The sequence below is a fragment of the Rhinichthys klamathensis genome, unplaced genomic scaffold (assembly GCF_029890125.1).
Source record: "Rhinichthys klamathensis goyatoka isolate OS25496 unplaced genomic scaffold, OSU_Roscu_1.1 h1tg000036l_1, whole genome shotgun sequence".
NCBI lineage: Eukaryota > Metazoa > Chordata > Actinopteri > Cypriniformes > Leuciscidae > Rhinichthys > Rhinichthys klamathensis.
The window spans coordinates 10,546,745-10,566,055 of NW_026606584.1; the positions used below are offsets into that span (position 1 = coordinate 10,546,745).

The following is a 19,311-nucleotide window of genomic DNA, read 5'->3' on the forward strand; positions in this document are numbered from 1 at the left end:
CACACCTTTTTCATCTCTTTTTCGGTAAAAAAAGAGGTGTTGGAGCCATGTGAACGTGTGAGCAAGCCTTCTGTTCGGCCTCCTCTCTTGCTCACTCTCTCTGAGTTTTTAGACTCTGTGTGCACAGAATGAGGAAGTTCACCCTTGTGTTTGTGGCAGCTTCCTTTTTGCAGCTTTCGCCCCTCTAACAGGAAGAGAGAGAAGCAGCGAGCCTAGAGCCAGACAGAGCAGGAGCGGCTATCAGTTGTAACAACGAAATGAAACAGACCGTGAGACTCTGAAGCTGGCCTCATGTTGATCTCCTCTTGAAAACTGCCTGGGCCAGAATAACCTGGGTGTCTCCAGACAGAGGAAGGGAGAAGTATTTGGAAAGGATGTTTTCCCACCAGCCATGGTACCATGGCAATATCACTCGGTCTACAGCAGAGGACCTCCTCTCCAAAGCAGGCAAGGATGGGAGCTTCCTCCTGCGGGACAGCGAATCCATACAGGGAGCTTATGCCCTCTGTGTTCTGTGAGTATTGCTGCTACCTCGTCTCAGGTGGAAGGGCACACATGTTGCCCCTAATATTAGATGAAACATGAACGTTCGAGTGCTTTTGAGTTGGAATGTGGTTTAAATGTGACATTTGCAGTGTGTTTGACAATTAATTAGCATGAGGTGAAATGTGAGTCTGTCATAAATATAAAACATGCTCGGTTTTTGTGGTACTGGCCCTGCAACCTTATTATATGTATATATATAGCCTACATGATGGTTTTTGAAAATGTATGTCATTGTTGGAATCAGTTTACAAATTAGAGGCCTATTTGTTTGCAAACTGATCTCAGTTTCCCTGCAAATTGTTAAGTATGTGTGGTTCTATTGAAGTGTTATTTGTGAATGCAATGACTTATAAGTCCAATATGATTCCTTGTATCGTGAATTATTAACAAACAGTGTTGACTGAGACTCAAGGAAGTCGGCGAGGGGTTTCCCATTATTACAGCTTTCAGCAAAATGGCCATTTTCACTTTTTATGTTTGAATTGTGACATTTTACATGCAATTTGTTTTAATATACATTATGTTTTTATTCTTCTCAATCTTTTGCAGGTACCAGAACTGTGTGTATACCTACAGAATATTACCAAATGAGGACAAAAAACTATCAGTCCAGGTAAAAAAAAAAAAATCCCAAATTTGTAATTGTGGTTACTGACCACTGTTGAGAACATTTTGCATTGGTTTCTTTGGGTTGAAGCTTCCTGCAATGGCTCTGCTTTCATATTCGCACAGACAGGTGTGCTGGGGGACTATTTTGAGATGTGCACCGAGACACTTCTGCTTGTGACTTCAAGTATTCGAAAGTCACCAGAATGGTGTTTTCTTTTTGTCACTTTAGTAAAAGTAAAGCTTTTGGTGGACCCTGGACACACTAATCAGCCATAAAATCTCATTCATTAGTACAAAATATCAAACATTGGCATCTGCAAACATCTAGAGATTTCCTTCAAACTAACTCTTCACATATTGTTCCACTCAATTTCACAGGTGAACCACAAGTGTAGTTCGTCACATTATCTATGTTCTGGAACAGGAACATGTTCAATGATCTCCATTTTGAACTATATATTGTTTATTTAATTATTAAATATATTGGTTAGTAATTCGGAACCTTTTCTGTACATTGTTTTGCTCAAGAAAAGTGTTTGTTCTTTATTGTGCAATATTTTTGTATCCATTGTAATGAAATTCGTGGATTTTTTTGGTTCACACACATATGCATTATTCATTTGTTTTAATAATTTGAAACTGTCTACAACACTGTTTATTTTCCTGTTGCACTAAAATGGTGGTCAAGTGTAAAAAATAATACTATAGAACCACGATGAGACAAAAAGTAGAGGCAAAGATACTCAATCATCTGCTAATTACGTGTTGCGCTCATAGTCTGCTGGTCACTTGACAAAACACTGTCCATTTTTATGACTAGTTGCACAGAACATCTGGCCTCCTACAAGCCATTTACTATCTTGTACTTGGTAATGAATGTGTGACCTTGTGACAGTTGGTTCTTCAGCTGCCAAAGACTCTCTGAGACCGTTGTGTGGGCGTCTTGTCTGTCAAGCTAGTATCTATTATGTCCTCTGCATTAAAGCAAGCATTGGTCTTCCAGCGTGACAGTGCAGCTGCAAAACCAATTGGTGGTTTTATTCGAGTTGTACAAAACTCTTATTCTCGTGACAAACAAAATAATGAAAGCAAATCGGGTGACCTTTGCTTATAATTTGCATTGTTCTCTCTTGGCGTTACATTTCAAAGTAACCTGCACTCAAGGGACGGGGCTAAACCAAAAACTGTTGTACAATGCCCTTCAATGTCTCTCTACCACAGTTCTTCCTCTTTCAAGCCTGCGTTGCAGCACAGCCTCAGTTTTAAATTATCCATCAGCGTGGGTGTTAAGCAAGCCACAGGGTTCCTCTTGCACCCCGCCTTGAATGGAAAGTTTAAAAAAAATAATGTGTTCATGCCATTTAATTTAATTAGATTTGCAAATTTCAATCAAAGTTCATAGTTTGTGCTGACCTTAAACCACTGAGAATTTGTTTTTTATTCAAAGATTACGCTTGCTTCCTATTGGCAGTCGGACATCTTGTGATTAGCCATGCTAAGATGCATGACACATGTTGAGATGATTTTGTGCGCAATGCTAAAATGCTGCCATTTTCCTTAATTTTCTCCATATATCCAAAAGTATAAGACTGTTTTATTTTGAAATTAGGGGCTGTGGATTTGATCTAACATTAGTAGCATTTTGGTTGTTGACAGAGGACAAAGTACTGTACACAGTATGTGTGCTGAATTTTTCTCAATATCGTGTGCTTTTCCACATCATATACACATCAAGTTTTTAAAATAAATATCTGGTTAGAATTTGTTCTTACTTTGTATAGTATTGCATATAATTGGGTCAAAACATTTGCTGAGCATCAAGACGTAAGTCAGACCAGGTGACTAAGAGCTTATACTCCAAAGTCCTTTGGAAAAAGTGGCTTATAAACCCTACTTGGCTCCGACTGAGCACTTTTTAAAGGAAACCATGCAAAATGAAGAAATGCAATGTACCGCTATTGGTTTCGGACAAAGGAAGAACAACTAAGAGAGTTACTGCTGGGAGTGCTGAACATGTTTATGCAAATCATGATTTTGTATATCGTAAAATGCCACAAATCTTGAACATTTGAACACATTCTTCAGAATTTTTCTTGTTAATCTGGATACTTTGCTTTGTAGGCATCAGAAGGTGTGCCTATTCGGTTCTTCACTCTGCTGCCAGACCTGGTGGAGGCATATTATAAAGAGAACATGGGTCTGGTCACACACCTTCAGTATGCTGTGCAGAAGGAGAAGGAGGAGGAGCCGGAGGAGGAACCAGGTAAGTCAATTACAATAAGCTTTGTCCATGGTTTCAGAAACACATTGATAGTTGCTGTTACCATGATAATGTGCATAACTAGAGAGCAAAACCACTAGAAAAAATGCTTATGTTTTGAAGTTCTCTCTTTTTCTTCTTCTTTTTTAAATTTTTTTTTTACAAACTCTATCATTATATTATATATTATTATTACAAAGAATATTATTAGCATAACAATTTGAGTGAAAGTTTGATTAAAGCAGTGGTTCCCAAACTGGGGGGCCTGGAATCATAAAAAGGGGTGCACTTCCAGGCTAAATGAAAGTGTACAAAGTGTAGGCCTACTATTGAGGGTGCAAGACCCCACTGCAAAGGTATGCTGCTTATTATGGAGCTACTTGCCACATAAGTAAACGATTAAACAGAAAATATTAATTTGGCATATTTTATTACCTTAAAGTCCCCCTGTGATGCAAATCAAGCTTTTGATGTTGTTTATAATATAAACAATTTATTATAGACATAACATATTATGTCTATGTGGTGTCTTTAATACGCCCATGTGCAAAATCATAAGTCAACGCCATTGCTGAGTATTTTGTCCTTAAAACTGCAGTGAACCAAAGACAGTCTCAAAAACACGGTTTGAAATCGCTGGTGTTTCTGACATCGCAAACTACCTTGTAAACAATCACATCAACGAGTGGATCTCTAAGCTGGCGTGAGTGAGTGGGCGGGGGCGGGCCTAATTTGCATATTCATAACCGCGTATACGAAATGAGATAAAAAGTTTTTTTCAAGGAAAAAAACGTTTAAATATTTAATTTTGGTGATCAAAGATGACTTTTAAGGGATAAAATTATTGACTACAGGGGGACTAAGTAGGCCTACCGGCTTGAGCGGAATGTTAGTGGTCGTGGTTGCTGTATGCTGTCGGGGGAATAAGAGCTAACGTTAGATGGCACGCCGCGATTGAAGAATCAGCCAGGATTGAGTTTGCAGGGAGCTGTGTAAAAATATGAGGCTGCATCGTTCCTCTCTAAGCATGGAAACGTTTGTGAAAGGATTGCCAGTGCCAGGTAAACATAAAGCAGAATATACTTCAAACGTCACTACTATCAAAGCATGTCTACACAAAAGCTAGAACCCATTATAATCATTGATGATGCTGTCTGTGACGCGACACGACAAATTTCCGAAAGTAAACTAATGCCCCGGGCCCGTTCTATTTCTGAAGTAACTTATTACAACAAACACTCGCGCAACTCGGCAAGAACAGTTTGGGAACCACTGGATTAAAGAGCTAAATCATTTATCTTTTTCTTTTTTTCTCCATTATTTTTATGTGGTCTCAGACTTTTTGACCCCACTGTAATTTTGAGAACAATGTGACAGTAAAATGTAAGGTTTGAAGAACTGGTTCCATTAGCATATGTATGTGTATGTATATATATGAACAATGATAATAATAATAAAAAATTGTAAATTGGATGACTGTATGAATTAAGGGGGTAGGAGTATATAAGTTTTACTTCTTCCTACTCCTTTTCGCACATGTAATAGAAGTATGTCAACAGGAAAGAAGTATATATATTTTTTTGCTGCTCATTTGTTTTTGTTTTTTTCTCCTATGTTTTTAAACATTGTTTTACATTTTTATATACTTTCTTTTCCATGTTCGAAATGAAGATTTCAAATTCAAAATTCAAACTTTTGGTCAAATCTCAATTTCCACAGAACAAATTATTCTGCCGCCTCAGTTGCCACCCAGGAATATCTCAGGTAATGAAAGTAAAGATTGCCACAGTGATTCGTCCAGAGGAACCGATAGGGGAACAGAGCTTACCCGTCCCTCCATCTCAGACACCTATCTCCAGCGTTTGCAGCAAATCGACATATCAAAGTACAATTTATTTAGTACAATTTTACAATGCTAGATTAACCTGTCTTACCTTGTGATTTAATTTTACCTGATGCGAGATTACTTAAACTGTGTCAGTTCACAGTCATTGTAGCCTGAGCAGCCATTTTCTGATGTGCTAATGATTCTGATGTTCAATGTCCAGTCTATCAGAGGACCACCAGAAGTCCATTCAGGAGTATTTCCGCACATCTGTGTGTCTGGATGCAGAACAGGTGCAGAATGGGAACCCGACTCTTCCCCACTTAAAAAAGCTCATACAGAGTCTCTGCAAAATCCTAAACAGGTACAATTGTTCTGAAAAATTTGTGAATTCTGAAACCTTATTACCCTTATATGACTATTTTGGTATTGACACTTTATTTATTGTGCATTTAATTTACATTAATTGACATTCCTACTTGCTTGTAGTGAAATTGCTCGCACACTTCCGAGTCTTGAGGCACTGCAGAAAGTTTTGGATCCACCGCTGTCGCCTGGAGCTGGGAGACTAAGGAGTCAGGTCAGTAAGCAAATCCTGAATCAAACCAGGAAGTGTTCAATTTCATGCAAAAAATTTAAAAGACCCAAACTTACTAGGCAGTGGGATAGCTTGTAACAACAGTACTCTTTGTATCTGACTTTTTACTGATTTACATGGTTTAGGGGTTAAATAGTATATTTCAAAGTAGTTTTTATTTGTTGCAGATATTAGAAAATTACAATCAATCTTGGGACACATTGCGCAATAAACCACTGTTACAGACGTTAGAACCAAAAAATGTGTTGAAACACTTGCTGTTTCCCCTACAGACAAGTAAAGAAATGAGAAACCGCAATAATATGTACAAAAAAGTGGTATGTTGAGGTTTTTTCCCCCCACAATTTTTTTTAAAAACTTATATCTGTTGATTTCACTCTTTTCCAGCTTTCTGGAGATGCAAATCAGTCTGTGGCTTTCAGACTGGAGCAACTGACTAAGCTTATATATTCAATAGAAGACAAGGTAACACTGTTCTTTATTTATGGATGACAGCAAACATGAAATAAAATGAAAATCTTATCGGGAAGTTGGGAACTTTAATTCAGGGATAATGTACATCCAGCCTATTGTTATCTCAAAATAAACCCCAACAGGGTGATCAGGACCCCGACGCGAAGTGCTTATTATTAGCCGCTTATTACACGGCTACTTGCCACATAATATAATACTTGCCACAAGTAAATAATTAGACACAAAATATTGATCTGAGTTGAAATATTTTATTAGGTCTTTAAACCCAAAGCATCCGCAGAAAGAGCAGCTGCTAGCACGACACTGTTCTAGATGGACATTTTTAAAGATGGTACAGTCATCCCACTTATTACACGGCATTTCACCACATAAATAATTATGGGGATAAGAGATATTGATTTTAGATGAAACTGTTAAAGAGTAAAAGCTTTTGAGATTTTAGATTAAAACCGTACCTGTTTGTTATCTTATAATCCAACAGTGTACCAAACAATAGTTGCAAAATGGCAGCAGCTGCGTTTGTATGAAACAAGAGAGAGCGAGTCCACGATGCTGTATGACATAATTAAATAACTGTACAAAAATATTGATTTGACTGAGTTTTAATATTTTATTAGCTCACAAAACACACAACTTCCACGAAGAAAAAAACGTTCCTAGCAAGCGTATAGTGCTGCTGACTTCAGTAGGCTAACCTGGATGAGCCTGTGTTATCTGTTTTCAGCGGTTGTTATCGGGGAATAACATATCGCTGGATGGCGCGATTGACCAATCAGAATCAAGCATTCCACAGAGCCGTGACTAACACACCCTCTTATTTACAGACCAAGAATGCTGTGTTTGAATTTGTCGGATATGATGGAGGGCACAGAAAGTCACTTATTCCTCCTGTGCTGTTCGAAGTAAGCAATTCAGTTCAACAATAAATATACAATTTTTGGTAACAATTAACATTAGTTAGCACTAATGGTAACATTAGTTAACGAACAATACTACAGCATTTATTAATCTTTGTTTATTGTTATGTTAGTTAATGCAGTAACTAATGTTAACAAATCAGATCTTATTGTAAAGTGTTACCTATTTAATTGCTTAGTTGATTAGTACATAAATATATAAATAAATGTAAATACTGTATATTAATTCATGTAGTTTGATTACTGTATCCGAAGTGAAAGTCTTAACCTGTAACCTTCTTCCTGCTTGTAATGATGTCATAATAATGAAAGCATGGAGGTTTTCATTGCGACTGCTTTGCACTCGAAAACCACATGCAAATTAGTGTTACCGGTCTGTTTGCCTATGTGGCGATAGGCGGTGACATTTGCCTCTGCACACAGCCATCATAGATAACCTTTAAAACTATTTTTGGCACATCAGAAATGCTGAACTTAATTTTACTTTATTGTCCTTTTCTGTGTTAACAGGTCAAATGCGACTCCCTCGGTATTTCAATCAAAATGTACCTCAAAGTAGACGTGGAAGGCGGGAAGGTTTACTTCAAGAAGTCCAAAGATGGACCTGAGGATAAATATTTTGTGCACAATAAAAGTATGCTGAACCAATTCATCACTTACATAACCACATACATTTGAATGTGATTACGATTTTCCAATATTGACAATTCCGCAGGCCCTCATTGCAAAAATAAACCTTGATAGGATTATCAGGACCCAAACGCAAAGCAGTCTTCATCCTGAAGGGTTGCGATAATGTGCATTATCCTGTTTACTTTAACTTTTTTTCTTATGTAAAAGAAATTGCAAAGAAACACTGGGTTCAAGAGATATCGGTTGTCAGTCACAATAGTCAAATATACAGTTCAGTGGTGGTCATTATACTAAATATTTGACCTCTGAATTCTGTGATGGACCAATCAGAATCTAGTATTCCCGAGAGCCATGTAACCAAAATGTGTGAAATTACCTATTAACTAGTAAATAATGGCAACATGCCAAATTCTTAATTTTCAGTCTTGCAGTTGGTGAAGTCACAGAAGATGCATAACAGACTAGCATTGGTGGTCGAGACAGAGAAGGAAAAAACTCAACGCAAAGACTATGTCTTTGATGACACAAAGGTAGCAATTCCCACTATAACAGTAGCGAGGACATTTTTTTGTATGGAAGTTTTGTACAGTTTGTACAGTTTTTGTGTGTGTTTTTAATGTGATCCTGTGGGTAAATGAGTATCTCAAAACAACTTTTCAGAAAAGAGAAGGCTTCTGCCAGCTTCTACAGCAGATGAAGAACAAGCACTCAGGAAAACCTGAGCCGGATATGATCACCATCTTTGTTGGCACCTGGAACATGGGTAAGATGCATTTAGCATTTATAGTATACATTTCAGTTTATTTAGTCCAAAAAAGCTTCTCAAGGTCTCCTCAATTCAGATATTTTTGGAGCTGAAGCTAGGGGTGTGACGGTTATTATATAACCGTGAGACCGACGGTTATAGTTGAACACCGTCATTAGAACTCTATAACCGCCAAAACCGTGCTATTAAAATGTTTTTTACAAACATTTTTTATCATAGAGAATGTTTAAATACTAATATCATCTTACGAGGGAAACGGAGGCTGCTACTGCTGGAGATGATTCGGGGGAGGTCTGTGCACCTTTACCGATCAGAGCGCGCGCTGACACGGAGTAAAGCCGTGTTTATACTCGACGCATCCGCACGCAAAAATGACGCGTTCGGTGCGCAAGACCGGCAAGAGCCCATTTGGCTTGGCTGTGTGCACGGCTTTTTTTGTAACAGCGCGCGCGGCGCCGCGTCCGAGGGTGACCGACTTCAAGCCGAATCTGCCCGAGCATGAACGTCTCACCGCACCGGCACGCAGTTTGCGCGTCTAAATCGCAAAGTTCATTCCAAAGTTTTTTCGTTAAGGTTTTGTTTACTGTGTGTGATTTATTTAAAACAAAGCACGTTCATTGCAACGTTTGTTTGTTTTGTTTGTTAAGGATTTGTTTACTGTGTGATACATTTAATGGAAAGCACATTCACTTCTAGTTGTCTTGCTGTTCATGTTAAATAAACGCCAGTAGCTAATCAGTGTCTGCTTAGTTGTCCTATAACAGACGAACAGTTATTCACCCCCCCCCCCCCCCCCCCATTGATGATTATATAAATCATCAATGATTTATATAATCTCACTTTAGCATATGTAAACTTATTAGATAAATAATATACTAATATAATATAAATGAAGATACTTAAGTGCGAACTGAATGTATGTTTTCAAACACTTAATGGCATGTCATTTATAGTTAAATGAAATTGTATAATGGTTAGAATTGATATGAATTGCAATTAGTTAAGTGTTTTCTTTACCCACTTTCAAGGACTTTAGAGTGTTTTTATATGTAATTTCATAATTACTTCTATTGTCTATGAAATATGGTTAAAGTGAACTGACAAATGTACCGATACGCATTTATGGTAAACTAAAATATTTTTAAATGTCATTTGATGTCATTTTTTGTGTCATATCATGTATATAATTGCACATTTGTAATAATTAAGTTGCATTAAGAATTAAGAACATCAAGACATCAAATTAAGTACTTAAAAGCATGACAAAATTATTAAAACAAAATGATTTTAAATGTACTTTAAAGTAAAACTTTTAATTTGACATTAGTTACACAGTCTTGAAAGTGTGCTCTCTTTAAGTGCACAAAAGTGGTTATGTCACTAATATTATATTATAACTGTAAGCACAGTTTTTTGGTATAAGAGACTAAATGTACACTAACTAGAGATGAAGTGAACTTGTGCTGTCCATTCAGGAAATGCGAATCCACCACAAAACATCACTTCCTGGTTGCAGTCAAAGGGTCAGGGAAAAACCCATGATGACACAGCCAATCAAATCCCACATGATATCTATGTAATTGGGACACAGGAGGACCCAATGGGAGAGAAGGATTGGATAGAAACCGTTAGGGGAGCCCTTAGGGATATAACCAACATTAGCTTCAAACAAGTGAGTGACACAAAACCCAACAATAAGGCTTCGGGTGCCTTATGTGGTTTGCCTATTACATCTGCTCATTGTTTATTCTCTGTGGAATGCTATACATATCTATGTTATGACTACTCCTGACTATGTGTTTGATTGTGTTAAATGGCCTAACATATAAGCTAAATAATGACAGCTATGCGTTTTTTTTTTAACAGATAGCCACTCAGACACTGTGGAGTATACGAATTGTGGTTCTAGCCAAGCCGGAACATGAGAACCGCTTCTCTCACGTCTTCTCTGATAGTGTTAAGACTGGCATAGCTAATGCTCTGGGTTTGTTTATAGCCTTTTCCCCTAAAATGTAATAGGAAATGCAAAGCAAGCTTTATATTCTACTTCGTTGTATGTAAAAAAGCTAATTATGTGTGTATGTGTGTTTAAAGGGAATAAAGGAGCAGTGGGGGTGTCTTTTATGTTTAATAGAACCTCCTTTGGGTTTGTCAACAGTCACCTGACCTCAGGAAGTGAAAAGAAACTGAGGTAAGCCACAACCCAAAAACCTGTCAGTGTGACAAATGAGACATTGGCATAAAATACACATGAATAATAATATAATAATAATAAGTAATACAATAACAAATTTTGTAACTTGATTACTGTACCTTTTCTAGGCGAAACCAGAACTACATCAGTATTCTGCGTTTTCTGAATCTGGGAGATAAGAAACTTAATCCTTTTGACATCACACATCGCTTCACACACCTCTTCTGGCTGGGGGATCTGAATTATAGGGTTGACCTACCATCACAGGTAGGTTCAAATGAATGTTAATCAGCAAACATGCTTTTTCCAGTAAATGCATCTAGGTAAAGGGTGACAATTCTTTCATTTGGAAACTTTATATCAAAGAGGTAACTTGAACAGTTTTGCAACTGGGGTGAAATAAAGCTGTTTGAATTACATTAAGATTTTGTGATTATTGTTTCTAAGTATACTCTATTGTTATTGAAAATAAATGGTTCATATCAGCAACTACTTTTATTTTCTATCTGATAATAGTAATAAACCACTGTAGAGGTAATTTTACAACATATTTGATTACAACATTTATTTTGATTGTATATAACAGATGTCTACAAATTAAGTTTTTATTTTATTCATTTTTTTATAGTTACTATGCATGTATATTTCATGAGTTCATATGAGAGTGAGAGACTTCATTTGTCACACTGCAGAACCGTTTAAAATGATCCATTGAAGACATTTTTATCTATTTTAAACACTCTTCATGTTGATAAAAAAGACAAATTATGCATCAGTTACCCACATTATGATACTTCGAGGCATGAACTGCCTTTGTTGTTTAGAGAGCTTTCTTGTATATGAACAGGCAGTTCCTCTATTAAGAAAAGAGCTGTCACGTACTGCAGCTCCTGTCATCAACTGACAGGAAAAGACAGAAGCTTTGCATAGTTGTTTGCTCTTTGCAGGAAGCTGAGAACATTGTGATGAAGATCAAACAGCAGCAGTATCAGGAACTGCTGGCCAGAGATCAGCTGAGCATAGAGAGGGAAGAGAGAAAGGTCTTCTTAGAATATGGTGAGAAGCCACCTTTCTTTCATTGACCTAAACTCACTGCAGATACACAGAATCAGTTCTAACCACAACATATAAGCTTTTGTGCCCATAGAATAGGAACATGTACAATGATAAAAAATATTGTTATCATTATTTAAGTTCTTTGTCTAATCTAGCTTTTTTATTTTGAAACTATTATTGGTGATGTAGCACTTGTGCATAATTTACCTATTATTTTAATTACCAATATAATTTTTTGGCTTACTGATTACTCAACTACAAAGTTACTCAATGTCCATCCCTACTCCAAACTGGTAGTCCTAGCCAAATCACCCTTTAGTTGAGACAATATTGCTACAAAATGACCTCAAACAAATAGAGCAATGTTGAAATCGCCACACTGTTTACACTTCCACTTGTGAATGGCTCACTTATAGTTTCTCTACACAGATGGGACGGGATATGAGAGTATTTTAAGTATTTTATTATCAAAAAAAAAAAAAAAAATCCCACACACTTCAACTTTGAATCAGTTAGAAATTTTCAGTTCACTGGAGGTTTACTAACTTTAATCCAAACCAGATTATCTTTTGATAGTTTGTATTATCATTTTTGTCCACATAACCAGTGGGGTTTAGCCTAACATCAAACTACTATATAAGGTACTATAAACTAAATTTTGAAGAAACACATACACTACCGTTCAAAAGTTTGGGGTTGGTAGGATTTTTAAAAAAGTCTAAAGATTGATAAAAGTCTCTCATGCTCAAAGGCTGCATTTATTTAAAAAAAAAATAGTAATTGAAATATTTTTACAATGAAAAAACTGTTTTTTATTCTATCATCTCTAAAAAATATAATTTATCCCTGTGATGGCAAAGCTGAATTTTCAGCATCATTACTCCAGTCTTCAGTGACACATGATCAGAAATAATTTGAATACGCTGATTTGATGCTTAAGAAATGTTTCTTATTATTATCAATGTTAAAAATAGTTGTGCTGCTTAATTTTTTTAGTGGAAACCATGATACATTATTTTCAGGATTTTTTAATGGATAGCTTTAAAATGTCTTTACTGTCTCATTTGATCCATTTAAAGGGGTCATATAATGGTACATGCACTTTTTCAAGTTGATTGTACTGAAATGTGTGTTGGCAGTGCCTGTACACAACCATCATATAATGATAAAAATCCATCCAGTGTTTTTGTTTTAATCTCCTTATATGTTTTCCCCTGCCTCAAATCGAGCCGTTCGACCGTGTGACGTCACACGGTCGGACGCCCCTCCCGCGATTGTTGATTGACAGGCGCGTTTCAACACAGACCCGCCCTCGCTCGTGAGCCAGCTGTCAATCATAGTCCACGCGGACCGGCGCGGTCATTGTTGATATGCTGGAGCACTGTCTATGAGCAGAATGGCGTCTAAGCGATTGTGGTGTTCTGTTCTTGGGTGCAATAACGAACCCAGCAGTCATTTTGATCAATGCTTTCATGTTTGCGCGAATCATTTCTCACCACACTGCTTTATAAACGAGGGTCAGTATAAAGCTGGTTTTGCTAAGCAGCTGCTCCCGAATAAAGGATCGGTACCAGATATTCGTGTTCCTGCTGAACCTCTAGAACAACTGAAGTGAGTAACGTTTTATTAAACTTTATATTAATATTTATATCTTTGCAAATCGCTTCACGATGAATGAGTCTAAGGTTTACACTCAGGGTACATTACTGCATGTTTTCTATGTACGACGTTCTCCATATAATTCATAATCCCACGTTTATAATGAACAATGCGTTATGGTTATTGTGTTACAAACGTGAACGCACATAACAGAGGGGCGGAGTGAGCAAAGCTCATGATCATTTAAAGGCATATGCAGTGAAACGGCGTGCTGAAAACAGAGCTGTTTTTGACCAGGTAAAATAAGTGTTTTCTTACAATACTAATGAGAATTTTTAATTAAAGTATATTACAAACTTTTAATTTAGACCCTAAAGAATCATATTAGCTTGTACAAAAATGGCATTATAAGACCCCTTTAATGCATACTTACTCAATAAAAGTAGTATTCTTTTCCCCCAAAATATCCTGCTGACCCCAAACTTTTGCACCGTAATATACATATATATGTCAGCAAGGTGTGTTATGCCAGATTTGTTGAGGAATAGAAGCGTGCTAAATATCAGATTCCATTCCATTCATATGTTTTACTTTACAGTGGAGGAGGAGATTACATTTGCCCCCACGTATCGTTTTGAGAGAGACACACGGGAGAGATATGCCTACACTAAAGCCAAAGCCACAGGGGTATAGCGTGAAAGCCACCATACATCTGAACAACCTTCCCCATGCAGCAGATATATTATAAAATTGAGTTTAATGATGAAAATCCTCTTTACATAAATATTTTATCTCACAAACAGACAAAATACAACTTGCCTTCATGGTGTGATCGTGTGCTTCGCAAGTCCTACCCTATGGTGCATGTGGTTTGCAACTCATATGGTTAGTTCATTATATTTAAAATGCAAGTTGTATAAATGCGGATGAAAGACATCACTACATTAACCAATATTTCTCTTTGATTTTAATAGGATGCACCAATGATATCATGACAAGTGACCATTCCCCTGTATTTGCCACATTTGATGTTGGTGTGACTTCTCAGTTTGTCTCCAAAAATGGTATGATGTTGTAAATATTTCACTATGGCAACAACCCCATTTTAATAGAGAAACTTTGCATCCCGGCCAGCTGTCTTGTGCATTGTCGTAATTCACTAATGATGAACTCTTTTGCTCTTTACAGATCTGTCAACGGATGCTCAGGGTGCTATAAAGATCATGAACTGTGTGGCTATTCTTTTGACTAAATCCAAGACCAAGTTCTTCATTGAGTATCACTCAAGCTGCTTGGAGAGTGAGGAGCTATATGCTTTTTACTTTCTCTTATGATATTTTTCTTATTTTTCTTTGTAAGATCACATAAGCTACTGCAAAAAGAGAAAAGTGAAGTTAAATACTTCCTATTCATTTTCTAGAGTTTGTGAAGAGTCCTGAAGGAGAAAACCAAGAGAACACAGAGGGCTCAATAAAAGTACGATTTGGGGGACAAGTTGAGGTAAAAAATCTATTGATAAAACGTTACAAAAACAGTATACATTGAAAGCTCAGCCATCACATTTACATTATCTTTGTGAAATCACTTTGCAGCTCACACCCATCATTGCAGACCCAGAATACCTCCTTGATCAGCACATACTCATCTGCGTTAAATCTACAGATTGTGATGAGTCATATGGTAAGGGTTACCTAAAATGTGTGAAAGTTTACTACTCACATACTCGTAATTTTAGCTGGTTAAGTAGCTTGCAAGCACATCATTTTCTGATTTCATTTTTAAGGTTCATAGTTTATTAGGAAAACTATGTTTAACATGCATCACAACTATTGGAATATTCCTGTAAACATGAAATCAGAACATTCCAAATTTTAAACCGAATAAATGTTGTATGGTAAAAAGATAGTTCAGTCATGGCGAATATTCCGAATTAAGGTGTTTACGTGACTCGAAATTCTGATGAACATGATAACATGATGGCATATGGCAATTGGATTTCTAAAAACTGGAATATGCTTTCATAATCAGATTAAGACCATATTCTGATTAGTATCGGAATAGTCACATGCATTCAAACACAATAACGCTGTGCTCTGTCTGTAGGTGAGGGCTGTGTTGCTCTGCGTTCTGCTGAAAGCTCTTACACTGAGTTCTCTATCAAACTCACCCATCATGGTGAGCACACAGGCCATCTAACAGGTGGCGTTCAACTCCCCAAATCTGAAGGAAAACAGGCAGAGAAGCTGTATGGTGAGTGCACAATGTGTTTCTGTACAGCAATGCCTGACACAACCAGTCCTGAGTAACGAGGCTATGTTCGTTTCCTTAAGATTATTTTTCTTTATTCCAGATTTCATTAAAGTCGGAGATGACCCAGGAGCTGGTAAAGGGAAATCAGGAGATAGTACCAAAATGTAAAATATTCGCATTTTCCCTCTTTGCTATTTACATGTATTTATTTAGCAGATTCTTATATCCAAAATGTTATGTTATTATTAAATTACTTTTTCAAAATGACGTTATATTTTCTTATTCACAATTCTTTACAAAAATGAGATTTGTTTATGTTTGTACAATTATATATCTTTGACATTCTTTGACAGGTCTTCTTCAGTCCTCGCCTCTGATATAAGTAACCCCAGTTATATGGGTGTAGGCTACAAGAGCAATAACCAGGCAGACAGGGGCGCCAGCAACATTATGACCCCTAGAACAGGGCCATCCTCTGGACATTCATCAAAGGACATGACGCATGGCAATCTCTCCCCAAAAAAGTCTAGTTATGACCATGCTACATCCAGCCCAACTGCAAAGACATCAAACCCTGTGTAAGTATATTTTGACATTAGGTAACATTTTATTTCAGGGTCCAATTCTCACGATTAACTAGTTGCATATTAGCAAGCATATATTAATGCTCTCATTCTACATCCCTTAATTCAACCCAAACTTAAAACCTAAACTTAATAACTATTAATAAGGTGTAATTAGGAGTTTATTGAGGCAAAAGTTGTAGTTCATAGTTAATATTGAGAATTGGACCCTAAATTAAAGTGTGACCTCACATTTTTATCTCCTTTATCTCATCAATACATCCATCATGTCATCGGACAAAAGTCTTTGGTTTAGTCAAAGGTTATCTGACAAATTCGAGTTTTTAATTGATCAATATCAGTCGCTGATGGATACTTATTGTGCATGATCATTTCCCCTTCTTTACATTTAGACCATTTTTGCTGTCATGTAACACTCAAAGTTAATAACTATTAGTTTAAAAACACGGTTAAATATAATCTCAGAATTAATCCATTTTTCATATTGTATATTATGGTATGTTGTGATGCCTAAATTCACTTTTAGCATTTAAACAATGATTTTTTAGGTTTTTGCGTAGAATTTGAACATCTGCCAATTATTGGCTGTCAGCCATAATAAAAAACTATCAACTTATGGTTTTATTATGGTGCGTTCCTAATATTTTTGTTACATTTAAATGAATGTTTATACAATTTTTTTGTTCAGAATTTTGTTATTTAAAATATAATTTTTGATTGCCAAAACAAAAAACGGTGTACAAATGAACACTTCTTGTTACATGCAAACCTGAGAGTTGCATCTCTTAAAGTGATTCCAGATTAATCTGCTAATATTTGTTTTTGGCTACAGGTCTGAGGATGGGAAACCTCCAGAGATGTTTGACAATCCCCTTTATGGCTCAATGAGTGGATCACGAGGGGGGAAAGACCATCTGTCTCCTCCAGATCCTCACTTCTCCTTCCCCAAAACAGACCTTGACGCTGACCGCCAGGCCCCTGTTCCGACCCCCCGCTATCGCTCCTTCACCTGTTCAGAAACCAAACCTCCCTCATCCTCAGCCACAAACACCATGAGCAGCGGACTACAATCCCAGATCATCACCAAGAAGCCTGTGGTGCCTTCTCGCTCTGAAGGGGGCATGACTGGGCCCAACAGACCTCCGGTTCCTGTGAAGTCTCGCTCTGGTCAGCCACAAGAGCTTCAACCAAAGCCTAGAGACTACAGAGACAGCTCAGAGCTCCCATCCAAGATACGACCACAAACCAGACCAGGCCAACCCAAAGATGGTATGATAACTATATGCTCCACATTCCTTCCTTGCGGAAGACTGTAGATCAGGGCTCTCTATCTCATCCTTCATGCGTATTTCAAGGAGTGCATGTAGACACCTCCAGCGATTATAATGGGATCAAACTCAAGCCATTAGGCTAAAAAATAATCATGATAACACAGTATTTATAATGTTTTTTGAAAGAACTGTCTTATATGCCTACCAAAGGTGCATTTATTTGATCAAAAATACAGGACAAACCAGAGGCGTTTCTAGCCTTTCATTAGTACTGGGGCACGTGACACTATCAAAAAAAAAAAAGAAGTGTGTCTATATTTTGATTTTTTTTTTTTAAATACTGTTTTTGATATAAATGGATGTGAATTATCTTTACCTAAAGTATAGTGTTGTTGACACGCAATTACTGTCGTTGACAAGCGATAGAATCCGATTAGATTCATTCGCAAATCTGACATTGTTAGTTCTAACTCTAAACCGCTGATAGAAATCACACCACATGATTGCTGAAATATTCTCAGAGAAAATGATTTTGACAATGATGAGACATAAGAATTTATCAGTAATATTTTATACAGTGGCACAGAGGTATGGGCTTGTGCCACAGTAAAAGGGGTCTAGCGATGCCCATGGTACAAGCGGTAATATTATGAAATATTTGAGTATATCTTAAAATGTAATTTATTCCTGTGATGGAAATCACAGCTGAATTTTGCTAAATGCAGAATTTTCAGCATCATTACATTACTCCAGTCTTCAGTGTCACACGATCCTTCAGAAATCATTCTAATATGTTGATTTGATGCTCAGGAAAACATTTCTTCTTATTATCAATGTTGAAAACAGTTGTGCTGCTTACTATTTTTGTTTAATAATATTAATAATATTTTTGTGTAATAATATTAATATTACTGTTTTTCTGTATTTTTGATCAAATATATCCAGCTTTAGTAGAGATTTATTTAAAAAAACAAAGAAAATTATTTTAAACTTTTGGCTGGTAGTGTAACTAATAAAAACTTTAGAATTAGATATTTGATACTACAAAGAATTTATTTATGGTTTATGTAATTGTAATATATATTTAATTAGTCAACATTTATTTCATTAATTTTCATTTGCAACATCTTTCCTCAGTGCACAATGAGTCGTCGCAACCTCTGAAGATGGGACGGCCTTTAAAATGATTTTCTATTGGTATGCCATGGCAAGATACCTTTTTCAGCGCTGGTGTGATCTTCATATCTCATACTTGAGACTCTGTACTGGACAAAAGCCATAGGCTTCTTAATCTCTGTGTACTCAAATTAATAAGTGCATAAACAATAAAAGGAACTTGGATATTGATTTTAAAATGATTATGAATGTTTCAACAGTTTGAATGTTACTGCATATAGTAATAAATAGAGCAATCTTTCCATCAACCTGTGTTTCAACATTTCATATTGCTTAAAATATTTTATTAAAAGGAGAAAGTTAAAAGTTGTAATCTTCTAATAAAACCAAGTATTGTACAGTTATTGGCTTTTTTTTTCTTTTTTTTTGGTCTGGAAACGCACTTTATAATGACTGAGTTTTAATATTTAGGCCACCAAGGAAGCCAAGATTCAAGTCTTGGACATACAGGCTGACACATAAAAATACATACAGTTATAGTACATTAACAAACACAGAACAAGTACAGACATGAGTGCATTCAGCACCTACAACACAGCCCCTCATTTCACAC

The 19,311-nt window shown here is 36.6% G+C and overlaps 1 protein-coding gene across 1 annotated transcript; it reads left to right on the forward strand.

Moving 5' to 3' along the window:
- The first annotated feature begins 139 nt into the window (after window positions 1-139).
- Window positions 140-19,102, forward strand: inpp5d (inositol polyphosphate-5-phosphatase D). Its single transcript, XM_056246325.1, has 27 exons — window positions 140-514; window positions 1,096-1,159; window positions 3,277-3,418; window positions 5,135-5,300; window positions 5,464-5,604; window positions 5,730-5,820; window positions 6,226-6,303; window positions 7,137-7,214; window positions 7,740-7,863; window positions 8,286-8,392; window positions 8,523-8,625; window positions 10,104-10,300; window positions 10,495-10,612; window positions 10,723-10,819; window positions 10,951-11,089; window positions 11,770-11,878; window positions 14,076-14,164; window positions 14,281-14,362; window positions 14,452-14,541; window positions 14,666-14,776; window positions 14,898-14,977; window positions 15,070-15,157; window positions 15,581-15,727; window positions 15,828-15,891; window positions 16,081-16,305; window positions 17,144-17,580; window positions 18,720-19,102. Exons 1-27 carry the CDS (start codon window positions 375-377, stop codon window positions 18,767-18,769), a joined length of 3,357 nt encoding a protein of 1,118 aa, XP_056102300.1. The 5' UTR covers window positions 140-374; the 3' UTR covers window positions 18,770-19,102.
- Window positions 19,103-19,311: the final 209 nt, after the last annotated feature.